Source organism: Tribolium castaneum, chromosome 9 (assembly GCF_031307605.1).
Source record: "Tribolium castaneum strain GA2 chromosome 9, icTriCast1.1, whole genome shotgun sequence".
NCBI classification, from domain to species: Eukaryota; Metazoa; Arthropoda; class Insecta; order Coleoptera; family Tenebrionidae; genus Tribolium; species Tribolium castaneum.
Window position 1 is genome coordinate 901,383 of NC_087402.1, and position 19,056 is coordinate 920,438.

General features: G+C 29.9%; 1 protein-coding gene across 7 annotated transcripts in view; it reads left to right on the top strand.

Moving 5' to 3' along the window:
- The window catches only part of LOC662869 (uncharacterized protein), a 94,425-nt gene extending 76,784 nt beyond the window's left edge, over positions 1-17,641 (top strand). For 6 of the 7 annotated variants that reach the window (XM_015979583.2, XM_064358927.1, XM_064358929.1 and 3 more), the window contains 4 exons: positions 4,958-5,083; positions 7,336-7,557; positions 9,444-9,888; positions 11,206-17,641. In XM_015979583.2, coding sequence (XP_015835069.1) covers positions 4,958-5,083; positions 7,336-7,557; positions 9,444-9,888; positions 11,206-11,618 — 1,206 coding nt within the window. In that variant the 3' untranslated portion in view covers positions 11,619-17,641. Of the gene's footprint in view, positions 1-4,354; positions 4,655-4,957; positions 5,084-7,335; positions 7,558-9,443; positions 9,889-11,205 lie in introns of those variants that run through there. The other variant, XM_008193501.3, reaches the window with a different exon arrangement.
- The last annotated feature ends 1,415 nt before the right edge of the window (positions 17,642-19,056 follow it).

A 19,056-nucleotide genomic window follows, 5' to 3' on the forward strand; every position in this document is an offset into this window, starting at 1 on the left:
CGATTTTTGTCAATTTTGGGTACCCGGAACATTTGTCGAGCAATAGCTCCGGAACTATCAGAGATAACCCCATGAAGTGTATTATCGTTGGAAAGCTCTTTAAATTATCTATTTTTTTCAAAAAAGATTATTGTTCTCCGACTTATAGTTCTCGAGCAAATTGCTGATAAATGCAAAAATTGGTGAAATTTTAAAAAATTCATAACTAAAAAACTATTCGGAATTTCGTAATTTTCTCGATGCCAATCGATTCCCCGGATCATTTTGCATAGGTATGGATCAAAATAGTTTCACTTTTTAGAATAGTTTAGCCGTAAATGAAAAAATAAAAAAAATTAAAAAAAAGTTAACACCCCCCCCTTAAAATTGGTCATTTTTTAAAGTGTCTCAAAATTAAATAAAACCGATTCTATCTTATAGATTTTGATGTGCTCTTTCCGATCTAAAAAAGAGTTTTCTTCTAGCTCTTTTAGTTTGGCCGTAATCGGCGTTTGAAAATTGAAAAATTTTTTGCGAGATATCGCCTTGAGTCCTATGCCATTTTGTAGAGTTTTTTATTCCGGTTGTCCTCGATTTTTCCGTTTTTCGATAACTCTAATAGTTTGGCCGTAATTGGCGGTTGAAAATTGAAAAAAAGCGAAAATGGAAACCTTTTTTTGCGTTTTTCTCGGAAACTGTAAGACTTAGAGCAACGAACAAAAAATCATTTGATAGCGCTTAATTTTCTCTATTTTTTCGATTAAACCCGGAGCCGCTCCGGGCAACGGTTCCGGCTACAGAGGCGATCAAAGTTTTTCACTAAAAAAATTCATAAAAAAAAAACTAAAAGTCATAGAGCACTGCGGTTTGTTCCATTGAATTCAGCGGCTCATTTTACATATTATGTCAATTTTTCACAAGAATAAAAAATTTAAAATTTTTTGCTTAAAATTTCCTGAGCAATACTAACACTTACTTACCTTCAAGAAGGTGAAAAATTTATTTTTTCTTAAACTCGTTCTAGAGTACTTTTATGGACTTTTATATGCCTTTACATCCCTCTAGAGTTGTTAAAAGTCCACAAAAAGTCCATATATTCGATTTTTTGATATTTGATTTTTTCAATTTTCGTCGCAGTTTTTGTCGATTTTGGGTACCCGGAACATTTGTCGAGCAATAGCTCCGGAACTATCAGAGATAACCCCATGAAGTGTATTATCGTTGGAAAGCTCTTTAGATTATCTATTTTTTTCAAAAAAGATTATTGTTCTCCGACTTATAGTTTTCGAGCAAATTGCTGATAAATGCAAAAATTGGTGAAATTTTTAAAAATTCATAACTAAAAAACTATTCGGAATTTGGTAATTTTCTCGATGCCAATCGATTCCCCGGATCATTTTGCATAGGTATGGATCAAAATAGTTCCACTTTTTAGAATAGTTTAGCCGTAAATGAGAAAATAAAAAAAATTAAAAAAAAGTTAACACCCCCCCCCCTTAAAATCGGTCAATTTTTAAAGTGTCTCAAAATCAAATAAAACCGATTCTATCTTATAGATTTTGATGTGCTCTTTCCGATCTAAAAAAGCGTTTTCTCCTAGCTCTTTTAGTTTGGCCGTAATCGGCGTTTGAAAATTGAAAATTTTTTTGCGAGATATTGCCTTGAGTCCTATGCCATTTTGTAGAGTTTTTTATTCCGGTTGTCCTCGATTTTTCCGTTTTTCGATAACTCTAATAGTTTGGCCGTAATTGGCGGTTGAAAATTGAAAAAAAGCGAAAATGGAAACCTTTTTTTGCGTTTTTCTCGGAAACTGTAAGATTTAGAGCAACGAACAAAAAACCATCTAATAGCGCTTAATTTTCTCTATTTTTTCGATTAAACCCGGAGCCGCTCCGGGCAACGGTTCCGGCTACAGAGGCGATCAAAGTTTTTCACTAAAAAAATTCATAAAAAAAAACTAAAAGTCGTAGAGCAATGCGGTTTGTTCCATTGAATTCAGCGGCTCATTTTACATATTATATCAATTTTTCACAAGAATTAAAAATTTAAAATTTTTTCCTTAAAATTTCCTGAGACCTTCAAAAAGGTGAAATTTTTTTTTATCTGTTTTAAGGAATATTATTGTTGGGAGCACGAGCGAGCAAAGTGAGAGTGCTTGTTAAAAAATTGTTTAATGGATTTTTCGCCTCGGTATCGAAAGCTTTTTCCTCGTCGTGTCCATTGGGAGTCAGGAAACAAACTCCTGACATAAAACAAAAATAAAACTTGGAACCCATTTGACCATAAGCACGTCCTCCTCTTAGGAATAAATTGGCACAACTTAAGATCCCTATAAAAAACCCAAACCATCGCGATTATACAACGAGATAATCTTTGTGTGACAGTAAAACAAAAGGGAAACATTGCAAACAAGACATGTCAGTGTGTAACAGACATTTTTAATTAAACGCTTAGTTTGCTGAAACCGGACTCTGTAATTAAACTAGTTAAAATTGGTTACCGTAAGCTTCAAGTTTTCTCGTTTCATTAAATCTCGGTTTGGATTTTACGGGAAATTGCGTGGGGGACGCGAAACGTCTTGCACAAATTCGCAGACGCAAAGAAAATTTTACGTTTTCTGTCACACTTTTTCTGATTCAGAGATCCAGTTAAAAAAATATTTTTTGGTGGTGTTTTCGAATTCACGGCAGAGACTATAAACATATTTAAAAGGCAAAAGCATGGCAACATTTGCATATTAACCGAATTATGGAAATGTAATTAGTTTGTAAACCCAGATCGGTCTAGCAAGCTGCCAAGCTAACGCGTTTTATGTCGAAATGCCGTTTGAAAATCGATATTTTTGTAAATATTGGAAGTTGTGACGTTTAATTGGGCCATCAAAAGTTATACGCGAAGGGAGAGAGCAAAGCGCTTCAAGTTTAATAATTAGAATAAATTTGGAACATACATTAGTGCACATGGACTAAAGTTAACTAATATAAGGGATCGGGATTCCTTCGAGGATAGTCTCAAGCCCGACACGACGTTTGCAATTAACTAAACATCAACGAGGAGGAAATCACACTTTCGACACAATTTTTTTGATTAGTTTATCACTGATTTGACCAAAAAGTAGAGCAATATTTGCAGTCTCACTTTAACTAACATTTTCTTAGTTAACTTTAATGACCAGATGGCGTCTGCAAGACAAAACAATTACGCAAACTACGTGTTTGTGTTTATAAAAAGTTGGTTTTATGTTTGGGAGTTGTTCTTATTTTATTCATCTTCAAAATAGACATGGAATTATTGTTTAAACGTATACACCGTACACGATTGTTTTAAATTTGGACTATCTATGAAAATCTGACATTTTTTTGCCATAACTTGTGAAAAAAAAGTAAAGAAATTTCCAAACTATGTCTAATTTATGTTAATTCAACCATTATTTCAAGTGATTTCAATTGTTTTTGAGGCAGAAATTTCACTTATTTTGGAAAGTTTTCTCAAAAAGTCATGAAACAAGATGTGAATTACGTTATTTCAGCCAATTCTGATTGATTTGAGCAATTTTTTACGCTAGGAACTTTGAGACAAACCAAATATTCGTAGAATCTAGAAAGAAAAGAAAAAAAAGGTAACCTAAAGAATAATATAAATAACATGCAAATAAAAAAGCAAAAAAAAAGAAAATACACCGTTCTCGATTGTTTTAAATTCGGACTATCTATGAAAATCTGACATTTTATTTGACAGTACTGTGAGTTGTCATAAGAAATTTATTTTTGGGTTATAATTGATGACAACCAAGGACTGTTGTCAGTTTGCTTCGTTTTTTAAATAAATAATTGAATACGTTTTTATTGTTATTCTACTCATTATCATTAGTTAAAAACGTCGGGTCTGTCTTTCTTGCATCCTTCAAAGCATCTTTTGATGCACACTTTCTTATCAACAGAAATTATTTTCGACATTTTAAATTAATAAGCAGTAAAACTGACAACACAGCGAATTTTTGACAAGACAATGTCATAAAGACAGTACCTGACAGGACCTGAGGCCAACCTAACAAAAATATATCTACGCCTGCTGAGAATTTAAAACACGGATAATACACACAATTGTTTAATGTTTTTTTTTCTAATGAAAACATCTGTCTATGATTTTTTTTAATATTTTTTAACCGGTCAGTTTTATTTCGAAAATATTTTTAAACACTCAAGATTTTTCAAGTTACATTTAAGGGCCCAAAACAACAAAATTATTGGTTGGTACCCAACGTAATTTTTCAGAAAAGTTTTAAAAGTTTATTTTTTTGGACATAATCTCCACCGTAAATATTGAATCCTTGAGTCACTTTTTTCGCAAATATAAAGTCATCCTTCAGTCGCGATGTTGAGTGCGTTCGACGTCAAGATGAGATAAAATAGAAGCATCGTGATAATCGAAGAGGAAGTGATAAGGGGCTTGGGACAAGAATATGGCTCGGAAACACGTCAAATGTACCGGAAACAATGGTTGAGAAAGTGCCGAAAAGAACGAACTAAGGGCTCGAGGGCAGCCACTTTTTGCGCTCGCTCGTTTTTTATTACTGCTGAAAATTTGTTTCACTTGTAAATTACAATCGATTAGGAAAAATTCGCTTAACTGACTCGAGTTAATTGTGTGTGTGTGGTTTCAGGATAGTTTAGTTGTAAGTTTCTCATACTTGACTTCTACCGTGATTTATTCCGGGTGATAATTACGACTATGGTTCAAGGGAGGCGAGGAACACTGTTAAAACACATTCACGCCAACCATTAAGATTACCGAAAAACCACTTTATTTAATTCGAGCTAATTTGATTAACTTACAAGGCTTGTACTTTAATTTTTAATTGCAGCTTGCAAGCGACCCAATTTGTTGTTTAATCACTCAACTAATATTTAAAACTAAGTTATTTATTTTCTTAAGTTATTAAATTTTTTTGGCTTTAAGAAATTATCGTTTGTTTCAGATGCTAGTGGCCCGAAACTCGGTGACTAGTTTTGTTTTGGCCCTTGCGTTCATCCATTTTGCTGCACTTAACATGATACTGCCGCCATCTTGTCCTCCTGAATGTATCTGTCTTTCTCAGACACAGGTAAGCATTTTTGATCAATTAGTTGTCAAAAAAATCGCTGCTATGCATTGGAAAACTGTGTGGAAATTCAGTGTTTGTTTCGTAATATCAACACAAAGAGAGCTATTGGGAAAATATGTTCCAGAACTTCATTTTAAACTTGTTTAGCAAACTTCATTTCTCAGTGAATCGCGAAACAATTTTGGCCGAATGTGTGCCATTGCGATATAAACACAAACTTCGAAAATTTGTTTCTCATTTATAGCTTATCGTAGTTTTCTAATAAGGTGAAAAAACACAATTTTAATTTTTTTACGTATTATTACATTTATTTAACAAGTAAATAAATACATTTTACTCAGTTTCAAAAGACGAATTCAAAAATTCAATTAAAAGTACTTACTATTAAAATTTTGAGAATTTTGAGAATTTGGTGCCAATTTCTCTGAATTTCGGAAGTTCAGCCATTTTGAAAACAACTTAATTGAACACAAAATGGTTGATTTTGATTGTATATAAAATTTCAAAGCTCAAATTACATGTTTCTCATGTAAATTTGACAGACCATTAATGAAAATATTACAGACTTATTAGTTGTCAAGTGTGACAAATTATTAGTAAATATGATAGATCATTGGTAAATACGACAGAATTTCAGTAAATTTGACAGATTACTAACAGGTGCAACAGATTATTAGTAAATCTGATAGAATATTGACTGATGGTATGACAGATTATTGGTAAATATGGCAGATTTTCAGTAAATTTGACAGACTATTAATGAAAATATCAGAGACTTATTAGTTGCCCAGTGTGACAAATTATTAGTATATATGACAGAATATTGACTGGTATGACAGATCATTGGTAAATACGACAGAATTTCAGTAAATTTGACAGATTATTAACAGGTGCAACAGATTGTTAGTAAATTTGATAGAATATTGACTGATGGTATGACAGATTATTGGTAAATATGGCAGATTTTTAGTAAATTGGACAGATTATTAATAAATATGGCAGATTTTAATGAGAAATCGTTAATACCTTTGATAGTTTAACAGTTAATTTGATAGATTATTAATGAAAATATCAGATTATTAATAAATATGCCAGTTCATAATGAGAGATCGTTAGTTAAATATGACAGATTACTAATAAACATGATAGTTTATCTGACGGATTATCAGATTAGTAATAAATATGGCAGATTATAATGACAGATTTTATAATGACAAATCTGACAAATTATTAGTAAGTATGACAGATTATAAGTAATTATGACTGATTAATTGATTATTATAACTGATTTTTGACAGATGTGACAGATTATAATGACTATTTTACATTTTTATCAACGTTATTTAAAAACAATTTGTAAAATGTTAGCATTTGTATTGAATGGGAATGATTAGTAATTTCAGCTTAGTTTGGAGATTTTTTTAGACATGTTTTTCGATGAACAAAAAAATTCAAAAATTTAATTAAAAGTACTTACTATTAAAAATTTTGAGAATTTGGTGCCAATTTCTCTGAGTTTCGGAAGTTCAGCCATTTTGAAATCAACTTAATTCAACACAAAATGGTCGATTTTGATTGTATATATTTCAATGCTCGAATAACATGTTTCTCATGTATAAAGAATAACTCGAAACAGTTGGTTAATTATTGTGGCTCCTGGCGGCCCGTTTGTGGATATAATTTTAGTTTATTGTTAATTTCATATTTTATCACCAGAATAAAAGAACAATTGCGATTATTTACCGCTTTCATTATTAAATATCTATAAGTTCGTAATTATAAAGTCAAATTTTTTATTTTTTGTTCGTATTTGTTTGTTGGATGTGAGTTGGAATTTTCTGTATTTCGGAGTAAAAATGCATGTTTCTGGTGCGCGTTTAAAAGTTTAGCACATCGCTTGAGTCTGATTTCAGTTTTGCATATGTATTTTTGTGCTGATGTAAAACCGTAAATTTTCAATCGCCTCCGCTTTGTTGACTTATTGATGAACGTGTGTTCAGTGGCGGCGGGGCGGCTGTTAAACTTGCATAGACGGGGTTTAATCCGCAAAATACATGGCAAAGCATCCATTCTCATTATATTTGACACGCAACCCGTCATAAATATTTAATGGAATAATGTCGACGCGAATAAACCTAAAAATATTTTTCCACACATCGTTAGCAGCATCCGAAAAACAACGCCTCTGATAGGAGAGAGAAACCCCAATTGACTTCTGACCCGGACCCTCTTAATTTGATTTTTTGTTTCAGGTTCTGTGTAATTCGGGCGGATTACGAGAGATTCCAGTTAAACTGCTACCCTCCACAGTGGAGCACCTTTCACTAACGAGGAACCACTTTCCTGTCATTAAAAGCGATGCCTTTGCAGGATTGAGATTTCTGCGGAAGCTGTCTTTAGACGGCAACAACATATCAATCATCAAACCGTTCGCCTTCAGGGGTCTTCCGCGACTTAGAGAATTGTCGATACAGGTGGGGGTTCACTTATTTTCGAAAAAATCAAAGTAAATTAACAAGAGTCGAAATAGTGTTTTTTTTCCACTTGTGGTACATACAATGTAGTACAGCATATTTCAACAATAAAATTTTGTCGAAAAATGGTGTATTTTTTTGTCTTCGAACCTTTAAAATTTTCCAAAATTTTGCTAAACAAAGACGTTAGAACCTTTTTTTGGATAGCCAAAAATGCAATTATTTTACAAAATTTTGTCAAAAAGAAGCAAAATCTTATCGGGTTTGATCAAAAATATTTATTTCTACCTCTGAGAGAACCCATTTGAAGGCTTTTTTTTCGAAATATTTTACTAAAAGTTGCATTTTTTATTCGATTTTTGAGCAAAAATTGTCAAAGTCAAGCCAAAAACCACAAAATCTAGTCAAAAGTGGTGTTATCTTTATCTTTTTAAGACTTTAAAGGTCACGGGCACCTTTACAAAAAAAAATTAATTGCTACAATTTTAAATCCCGATTAACTTGACATTCGTCAAGGCATTTTAAATGGTACATTAATATCAAATTATTTCATTCGGAATTAAATTTTAAGTGTTTTTCTGTAAACCGATCCTAAGCACATTTTACAAGTAATGACAGACCATTGACAAGTATGACAGATTATTAGTTCATACGACAAATTTTTAATAAATATGACAGATTATTGACAGGTGCAAAAAATTATTAGTAAATCTGACAGAATATTGATTAGTATGACAGATCATTGGTAAATATGACAGATTTTCAGTAAATTTGACAGACCATTAATGAAAATATCACAGACTTATTAGTTGTCAAGTGTGACAAATTATTAGTAAATATGACAGAATATTGACTGGTATGACAGATCATTGGTAAATACGACAGAATTTCAGAAAATTTGACAGATTATTAACAGGTGCAACAGATTATTAGTAAATCTGATAGAATATTGACTGATGGTATGACAGACTATTGGTAAACATGGCAGATTTTTAGTAAATTGAACAGATTATTAATAAATATGGCAGATTTTAATGAGAAATCGTGAATAGCTGTCATAGTTTAACAGTTAATTTGACAGATTATTAATGAAAATATGAGATTATTAATAAATATGTCAGTTCATAATGAGAGATCGTTAGTTAAATATGACAGATTACTATAAATAAGACATTTTGTCTGACAGATTATCAGATTATTAATAAATATGTCAGACTATTATTTATAAATCTGACTGAATTTACTAAAATGACAGAGATTATTAGTAAGTATGACAGGTTTCCAGTAAATTTGTCGGATTAGTAATAAATATGGCAGATTATAGTAACAGATTTTTATCAGTAAATCCGACTCAATATTGACAAATCTGACAAATTATTAGTAAGTTTGACAGATTATAGTAATTATGACTGATTAATTGATTATTATAGCAGATTTTTAACAGGTGTGACCGATTATAATGACTATTTTACACTTTGATCAACGTTATTTAAAAAACAATTTGGTAAAATGTAATGTTAGCACTCAAAGTTGCCAATTTAATTAATTTTTTATTTTGAAAATTTGGGTTAAAATTAAAATAGTAAATGTGACAGATTATTAAAGAAAATGACAGATCATCGCTAAATTTGACAGTTTATTGATAAATATTACAGATTATGGGCAAATTTGACAAATTATTAATATTATTATGACAAATTATCAATAAATTTGACAGATTATTAATAATTATTAATGAAAATGTCAGATTATTTCAATTTCATTAGCAGTACATAAAAGTTTGCGGTCAATCTTAAAATATTTGTAAGTGGGCGATGAATAATCTCTTTTATTTTTAGCTTTAAACAGTTAATCGTTTCCTAAAAATTATTATTTTTTTGTTCTAGCAAACTCCTCTCGCCACAGTGGCGCAGTTCGCGTTCGCCGGCTTGCAAAACATCACTTCGATCTACTTGAGCCACAACAAAATCAAGAAAGTGGAGGGCTATTCGTTCGCCGGCACTTCGAACTTGAAGCTGTTGGTGCTGACTAATAACCCCATAATCAAGATTGAAAGTAACGCGTTTTGCGGTTTAACCAATGTTGAAAGGCTGAATTTTCCGTCGGGAGTGCGCATTTTAGAACCGGACGCTTTTAACGGTTTAGACACTGTCGGCTTTTTAAAATTGGCCTTTATGGACCTGCCGGCGCTCAAAGAAGGCACTTTTAGAGGCCTTACGAACGTCGGTGTTCTATCGATACAAGAATCAGACTTAGGAATTATTGAAAGGGACGCCTTCGATGGCCTGACGTTCATTAAGAATTTCTATATTTTAAACAATAAAATTGACGGTTAGTACATATTACAAGAAAAAAATTATTGGGGGTTCAAAATGGTGTGCTGTGAACGAATTTCATTTTTTTTTCTATTATTATTTATTCAAAAAAAATTCTTATAGAATTTTTTTTATAGAATATTGTGACACATCATTTTGAACTGTTTAACTTATTTCTCATGTTATATGTGCACTTTATGTGTGAAATAATTTACTTCTAGTTTGGTGATTTTTTTATCTTGTTTCAAGAAGGCTCTGGTTTTTAACTTTTTTCACGGAAATTTATGGAGATATTTTACTTCAAGAATGAGCTAAGCTACTCAGAATTACGCTAAACTTTCGGCTTGTTTGGAAAAAATCTCTTGTAATAAATGAGTTTAATTGTATTATCCGTTCACGAGTGTTTTAAATTCTCAGCAGGCGTAGATATATTTTTGTTAGGTTGGCTTCAGGTCCTGTCAGGTACTGTCTTTATGACATTGTTTTGTCAAAAATTCACTGTGTTGTCAGTTCTACTGCTTATTAATTTAAAATGTCGAAAATAATTTCTGTTGATAAGAAAGTGTGTATCAAAAGATGCTTTGAAGGATGCAAGAAAGACAGACCCGACTTTTTTACCTAATAATAATGAGTAGAATAACAATAAAAACGTATTTAATTATTTATTTAAAAAACGAAGCAAACTGACAACAGTCCATGGTTGTCATCAATTATAACCCAAAATAAATTTCTTATGACAACTCACAGTACTGTCAAATAAATGTCAGATTTTCATAGATAGTCCGAATTTAAAACAATCGAGAACGGTGTATTTTTTTTTTGCTTTTTTATTTGCATGTTATTTATATTATTCTATAGGTTACCTTTTTTTTCTTTTCTTTCTAGATTCTACGAATATTTGGTTTGTCTCAAAGTTCCTAGCGTAAAAAATTGCTAAAATCAATCAGAGTTGGCTAAAATAACGTAATTCACATCTTGTTTCATGACTTTTTGAGAAAATCTCCCAAAATAAGTGAAATTTCTGCCTCAAAAACAATTGAAATCATTTGAAATAATCGTTGAATTAACATAAATTAGACATAGTTTGGACATTTTTTTACTTTTTTTACAAATTTTATTTTTGCCAACAAACTTTCTTTGATTATTTTTTAATTACATTTTTTTTGAAAAAAGCACATTATTCTATCATTCATAAAGTACCCAGTTTTTTAATAAATGCTTGATTTATACTAGACTCAAAATAATTAATTTAAAAATTATTGGGTTATTTTCTGTCCGCAAAAAGTGCACATACAGCGTGTCCGCTCAGTCACTGATCACCCCTTAAAATTAGGCATTCAAGAACTGAATTTAACTCAAGAGCAGCGGATCGGCTACTTGAAGCTCCAAGGCAACCACATTTTGGAAATCCCTCGCGCCGAAACTCTCAATATCGGTGTCGATAAGTTGACTGTGATAGCAAATCATTTTCCTTGTGATTGTCACATCCACGCCCTGTTAGAGGGACCTTTAGCAAACGGTAGTTTACTCGACTTTATATCAAAGAATTATTGCATATCGCCGTTGGAAGTTAATGGCAGGCCTATGAGTGATATTGATATTGATTCGATAGGACGGTGTCAGGAGGAAGTCACCAGAGGTAATTTAGAAGCTTCCAAAGACTCAACAAGTATGTGCTGGAAAATGAAGCCGCAAATATCGATTCTTTTATGGTGGTTATTTGCCGTTTTCGGCAATTTTAGCTGAAATTGTTAACTGATATTTTAGAGAGTTTTTACTAGGTTTCAGGTCAAGGGTAAATCATTACGTGCTAATAGATTCATCCGCGCGACAACGAATAGAGAGCTATCAATAATTTATTCAATTGTTTTTCTGCGAAAGCAGTGTTTTAAATTAGAACACTTTTTTCGGAACTTTTGCTGTAAATTACTGTGAATTATTAAGAAGCGTCGTTGAATCCAAAAATATAAAGTGTTTTTTTAAGAAAAAATATTTTTTTATAAAAATTGTCAAACACTTCAAACACGATTTTACTTATTATCTTTGTTTTTTGAATTCAAAATTTAATTTTTTTGCAATGAATAGAGATTTTAACATATACAGGGTTAGTCTGATAAAAGCATATTTTTTTCTGCAAATCGAAACTGAGACTTAATTTTTTCTCTAAGCATCTTAAAGACAATAAAAAATTATTAATAAACACAGAGAGGTACAATATGAAAAAAAAATTTACAAAAGATACAAAAGTCGCAGAGCAAAACAGTTTGTTCCATTGAATTCTACGGCTCATTTAACATATCCTATCAATTTTTCACAAGAATAAAAATTTTTAAATTTTTTTGCTTAATATTAGGTTAGCCATTATTTATGGTGGACAATTTTATTGAACAAAAAAATTCATAACTCAAAAACTAAAAGCCGTAGAGCAAAACAGTTTGTTTCAGTGAATTCAGCGGCTCATTTTCTGTATTAAACCAATTTTTAATGAGATCTAAACTTTTAAAGTTTTTTGCTAAAAATTAAGATAGGCAATATCTATAGGGAAAAATTTTATTCAATAAAAAAATTCATAACTCAAAAACTAAAAGTCGTAGAGCAATGCGGTTTGTTCCATTGAATTCAGCGGCTGTATTATACCAGCTTTTCACAAGATTTAAAATTTTGAATTTTTTTGCTTAAAATTTCCTGAGTAATAACACTTACCTTCAAGAAGGTGAAAAAAAATTTTTTTTTAAACTCGTTCTAGTATATTTTTATGGACTTTTATATGCCTTTACATTCCTCTAGAGTTGTTAAAAGTCCACAAAAAGTCCATATATTCGATTTTTTGATATTTGATTTTTTCAATTTTCGTCACAATTTTTGTCGATTTTGGGTACCCGGAACATTTGTCGAGCAATAGCTCCGGAACTATCAGAGATAACCCCATGAAGTGTATTATCGTTGGAAAGCTCTTTAAATTATCTATTTTTTTCAAAAAAGATTATTGTTCTCCGACTTACAGTTTTCGAGCAAATTGCTGATAAATGCAAAAATTGGTGAAATTTTAAAAAATTCATAACTAAAAAGCTATTCGGAATTTGGTAACTTTCTCGATGCCAATCGATTCCCCGGATCATTTTGCATAGGTATGGATCAAAATAGTTCACTTTTTAGAATAGTTTAGCCGTAAATGAGAAAATAAAAATTTTTTTAAAAAAGTTAACACCCCCCCCCCTTAAAATTGGTCATTTTTTAAAGTGTCTCAAAATCAAAAAAAACCGATTCTATCTTATAGATTTTGATGTGCTCTTTCTGATCTAAAAAAGCGTTTTCTGCTAGCTCTTATAGTTTTCGAGCAAATTGCTGATAAGTGCAAAAATTGGTGAAATTTTAAAAAATTCATAACTAAAAAACTATTTGGAATTTGGTAATTTTCTCGATGCCAATCGATTCCCCGGATCATTTTGCATTGGTAAGAATAAAAAACGTTCCATTTTTTCGAATAGTTTTGCCGTAATTGAGAAAATTAAAAAAAAATAATTAAGACCCCTTCACTTTCTAATACATTATCCAAAAAATTAAGTCAGGAAGTAAAGTTTTCATATCTTTTCTAGATGATTTCTAAATGGTATTTTAAGAATCATTTCCTTTTTTTTTTGTATTGTGTCTGAATTAATTTATTAATTAATTAATTTGCTTTTCAGTTTACTTTTGACACGAAACTGTAATAAATTAGTAAAAAAAATACTCCAATTAATTAAGAAAAAAAAATTACAGTTTCAGATTTTTTGAGAAATTTTTTGTACTAAAAACTTATTTAAAAGCTTTATTCCATCCTATCACAAGATATAAACATGACAGGAAAACTGCAATTTTCTCAATTTTTTTGGTCAAAAAATTGCAAAAAATAAAGTTCCAAATTTTATCCAGAAGACAGTTGTGACTTTATTCTATGATTTTTGAACCCTAACTCGGTTAATTTTAATAATTTCAAAAAAAAATCTTCTTAATTAATACGTACTTCACAGTAATTTACATAAAAAATTTAATTTGTAGTCTTGTTAGCAAAACGGTGCAAGTTTTTCTGCTCCTCAAAACCAAACAATGTGTAGTCATAATGAATTGTGGTCCTCATTAAACTATCGCTGTTGTCCTAATTAAGAAAACAAAGCTTTCCCCAGCAAAACAAAGCTCAATATCCGATTGTTAATATAAAAACGCCTGCATTGAATCTAGTTAATTACCATTGCAACCAATTAAATCCCAATATAATTAAACCAGGACTATCGAAACCGCGAACTAGATTAAGTCCACCCGCAATGAGTTATAGTTACAAACTATACAGTTAGTATTTGTCGCAATTTTCTGTTACTGTTTGGAAAACTTGCCACCTCATCCACTACACACTCAGAGGGACAATTTAATATCCATTCCGAGGTGAAACGAACAGCAGTTTATTATCGACACAGGATAGCCACATTTCGGGTACAACATGTAACCAAAAATATCCACAAGGGGACCGTTTTGTTTAAGCAACGGAATTATGGCGTGTCATAATAACGAATTGAATAAATTATTGATCGCTCGGCGAATTTTCGGTTTTAATAACACACTGCCAATAATTACGTTTTTTCGGCAATGTAGAGTAATAAACGTGTCCACTCGAGTCCATATCAGCTGTACATAACGAAGCGCCCTTTTACATACTATACAGAGTTGCCATGAAATATTCAGTATGGATTATGCGCATAAGTCACAGCGTTTAGTGTCGCTTGTTTCGTTATACTTTACAACTAGTTTAAGTGTCCAAAGCTGCTGAATTTAGATAAGGATTACGTGTTCGGGGGTTTATTTGCTGTTTTTTGAACGAATCACGAAAATTTTGCACACTCAACAGAACTTTTCAACTTAAAAATACACACAAATTATGTAATAAATGCGTTAAATTTCATTAAATAAATTAAATGTTACTGTTTCATTAAATAATATTGAATAAATAAATAATTCATATTTTTGTTACGAGTCATTAAAAAAAATCTCGTACAGGTCGATTTTCTGTTTTTTTAAATCTTGGCATTATAGTGACATTTATGACGTCATTTTTTTTAATGGTATATGTGTGGTAAATTGGAAAAATAAACCAAAAAATTAAAGAAAAAGTTTTTGAAAATTTTATACAAATTGCTTTATTTTTTGAGGTGATTTTTTTTGTTGTGTTTTTTGCTAATTATTAAAAAACATAAACAGCAATTGTCTTTTATAAAATAAGGCACAAATATTTAGATAAACAGCCTTTTGTGTTTAAATGAAAATTTTTTTTACAAAATAATTTTTAATTTTTTTTTTCTTATAAGAAAGGGATGTGTATTAGAATATTTTAATTTTTTTGTTTAAAGTACTGTTTTTAATGTTTTTTATTTTTTACATTAGAAGGAATACGTTACAGTAAAAATTGTAGATAATAAAAAAAAATTTTAATCTATTTTTTTTTGTAAATTGGTTATTTCCATTTGAATTAATTTTGTTAATAATTTGTCAAGAAATAAATTGGGAGGACAATTAAACATTTTTTGTAGATTTGTTTCAGTAATGCAAAATTAAAAAACGAAGAAAATAAAAGAAGAAAATTTGAAAATTTTTGTAGATAGAAATTTAACATATTTTTTTTTTGCTTTAAGAGAAATAAGTTACAGTAAAAATTGTATACAGTCAAAGAAAAATCTGGAAATCTAATTTTTTTGTTAATTGATTGTTCAAATTTGACTTAATTTTGTTAATAATTTGTCAAGAAATAAATTGGGAGGAAAATTAAACATTTTTTGTAGATTTGTTTCAGTAATGTTAAAAATAAAAAACGAAGAAAATAAGAGAAGAAAATTTGAAAATTATTGTAAATAGAAATTTAACATTTTTTTTGCTTTAAGAGAAATAAGTTGTCGTAAAACTTGTGTACAGTCAAAGAAAAATCTGGAAATCTAATTTTTTTGTTAACTGATTGTTCAAATTTGACTTAATTTTGTTAATAATTTGTCAAGAAATAAATTGGGAGGAAAATTAAACATTTTTTGTAGATTTGTTTCAGTAATGTTAAAAATAAAAAACGAAGAAAATAAGAGAAGAAAATTTGAAAATTATTGTAAATAGAAATTTAACATATTTTTTTGCTTTAAGAGAAATAAGTTGTCGTAAAACTTGTGTACAGCCAAAGAAAAATCTGGAAATCTAATTTTTTTGTTAACTGATTGTTCAAATTTGACTTAATTTTGTTAATAATTTGTCAAGAAATAAATTGGGAGGAAAATTAAACATTTTTTGTAGATTTGTTCCAATAATGCAAAAATAAAAAACGAAAAAAATAAAAGACGAAAATTTGAAAATTTTTGTAGATAGAAATTTAACATATTTTTTTGCGTTAAAAGAAATAAGTTACAGTAAAAATTATGTACAGTCAAAGAAAAATCTGGAAATCTAATTTTTTTGTTAACTGATTGTTCAAATTTGACTTAATTTTGTTAATAATTTGTCAAGAAATAAATTGGGAGGAAAATTAAACATTTTTTGTAGATTTGTTCCAATAATGCAAAAATAAAAAACGAAAAAAATAAAAGACGAAAATTTGAAAATTTTTGTAGATAGAAATTTAACATATTTTTTTGCGTTAAAAGAAATAAGTTACAGTAAAAATTATGTACAGTCAAAGAAAAATCTGGAAATCTAATTTTTTTGTTAACTGATTGTTCAAATTTGACTTAATTTTGTTAATAATTTGTCAAGAAATAAATTGGGAGGAAAATTAAACATTTTTTGTAGATTTGTTCCAATAATGCAAAAATAAAAAACGAAAAAAATAAAAGACGAAAATTTGAAAATTTTTGTAGATAGAAATTTAACATATTTTTTTGCGTTAAAAGAAATAAGTTACAGTAAAAATTATGTACAGTCAAAGAAAAATCTGGAAATCTAATTTTTTTGTTAACTGATTGTTCAAATTTGACTTAATTTTGTTAATAATTTGTCTAGAAATAAATTGGGAGGACAATTAAACATTTTTTGTAGATTTGTTTCAGTAATGCAAAATTAAAAAACGAAGAAAATAAAAGAAGAAAATTTGAAAATTTTTGTAGATAGAAATTTGACATATTTTTTTGCTTTAAGAGAAATAAGTTACAGTAAAAATTGTATACAGTCAACGAAAAATCTGGAAATCTAATTTTTTGTTAACTGATTGTTCAAATTTGACTTAATTTCGTTAATAATTTGTCAAGGAATAAATTGGAAGGCAAATTAAACAACTTTTGTAGATTTGTTACAGAAACACAACGCTAAAAATTTTTTTTCGGGAATATAAAATTTACTTTTTACCATTAAAAAAACTATTTAAAAAAACAATGAATGTAGAAATTTTACAATAAATTTTTGATGCAATTGTAGCCAGAAATAATAAACATGTATATAAATACTTATCTTTTTTGTGTAATTTTTTCTTGTTTTTGCAGTGTGCAAAATTTCAGTTGTTTGTAAGATTTTTTCGTTGTACGTAAATGTGCTGTGTACTTGCGTAAGTCTACGCCACTGACTTGTCACATATTGTAGCAAATTGTATACGACCTAAGCGACGAATTTAGTAAAAAATCCGACGAAATAAATAAAAATTATAAGGTCAGTGCCTCTCACTGTTTGATAGCGTAGTCAATAAAAATGTCAACTAATTACTGTAAATACTTGTGTATAAAAATATCGATGTGTTTCGTTGTAATATATTGTTTATTAAAAAGATTTTCAAGGAATCTTTCTCCCATTTCGTTTTATTACACAAAACCCTGGAATCCCTTCGTTGCTGACCTTCTCATAAACAGTTTTAGTGCCACATAATTACCTCGTCGCACTGCAGCAGTACCTCTAATTTGTTTCACACTCAGGCCCTTCACATTTAACGCCACAAAAGAAAAGGGCTTCTGGGCGAGAATTCGTCAACGTTAGAAAAATTTAAACGCCCGCTAATTTAAGATGAAAATTTTGAATCAGTGTGAGTTTAGACAAACTAACGTAATTCGGTAGAAGCTGACTGCTCATAACCTGAGTTCCTAACAACAGTATTAATTTAACAAGGAATAAATTCCAACTGCATATCCCAGCTCTGCACGTGCATATTAAACTTTGTAGTGACGTTTAACTTAATACACGTAACGTTATCCCGAAACTGTTATTATTAAGACACTGAAATTGAAACTGTTTGAACTTTTTAACAGTTTGTTAAAAAAATAGACTAGGAAAGAAATACAATTAGCATTTTTTTGTGTTAGAATTTCACTGCTTGCGTAAGATTTGTTGAATCAGGGAGCAATCTCGTCCGGCCCTAATTTTAACAATCGTCGTAAACAGAGTTATAGCCTCATAATGGATATTAATGAAGTGTGCGCCAATTTAATTATGCAATAAATCGAGACCACGACATTTCTGTGGTCGTTGAATTCTGCTCTGTTAAAACCAAGCCAGACTATACGACTCACCTGGGATACCAATTCAAACTGTTAGTCTTAGGCAAAACTTAGCTTACGGCGGCCAAGAGCAACTGTCTTTCTCACCACTGCTGCTATGGCGTTTGTTTAAATGCAAACTGAACTGGGTCGAAATAATATTGTTTTGGATTGTTGCCGAAGGGCGTATGTTTACGCGAAACCATGCACATTGGCGTTAAGTAAATAGTTCAATTGCCAAATAATTGACAAACAGTTGACGCAAAATGCAAGCGAATTTGTTACGTTTTTTGCAACAGAAAAATAATAAACAGCTCAATAATTGTCAGTTAGTTTAAGTTCTTTTAAAATTTTAATTATCTGTTCGTTTACGGGAAAAACCTTGAAAAAATTCCTAATGTTATATTTTAAAAAATCTGGAACAACAAACTTATTTTGCTAACTTCCTCAATTTTTATTATTTTCTAATGTTTTTATGTTTCGCACTAAGTAATTGTCCCTAATAAAACGATGAATAATTATTCTTAAATTTAATATCAGATCTCAGCAGTTTTTTTAATTTAAAAATTATTGGGGGTTCAAAATGGTGTGCTGTGAACGAATTTAATTTTTTTTTCTATTATTATTTATTCAAAAAAAATTCTTATAGAATTTTTTTTATAGAATATTGTGACACATCATTTTGAACTGTTTAACTTATTTCTCATGTTATATGTGCACTTTAT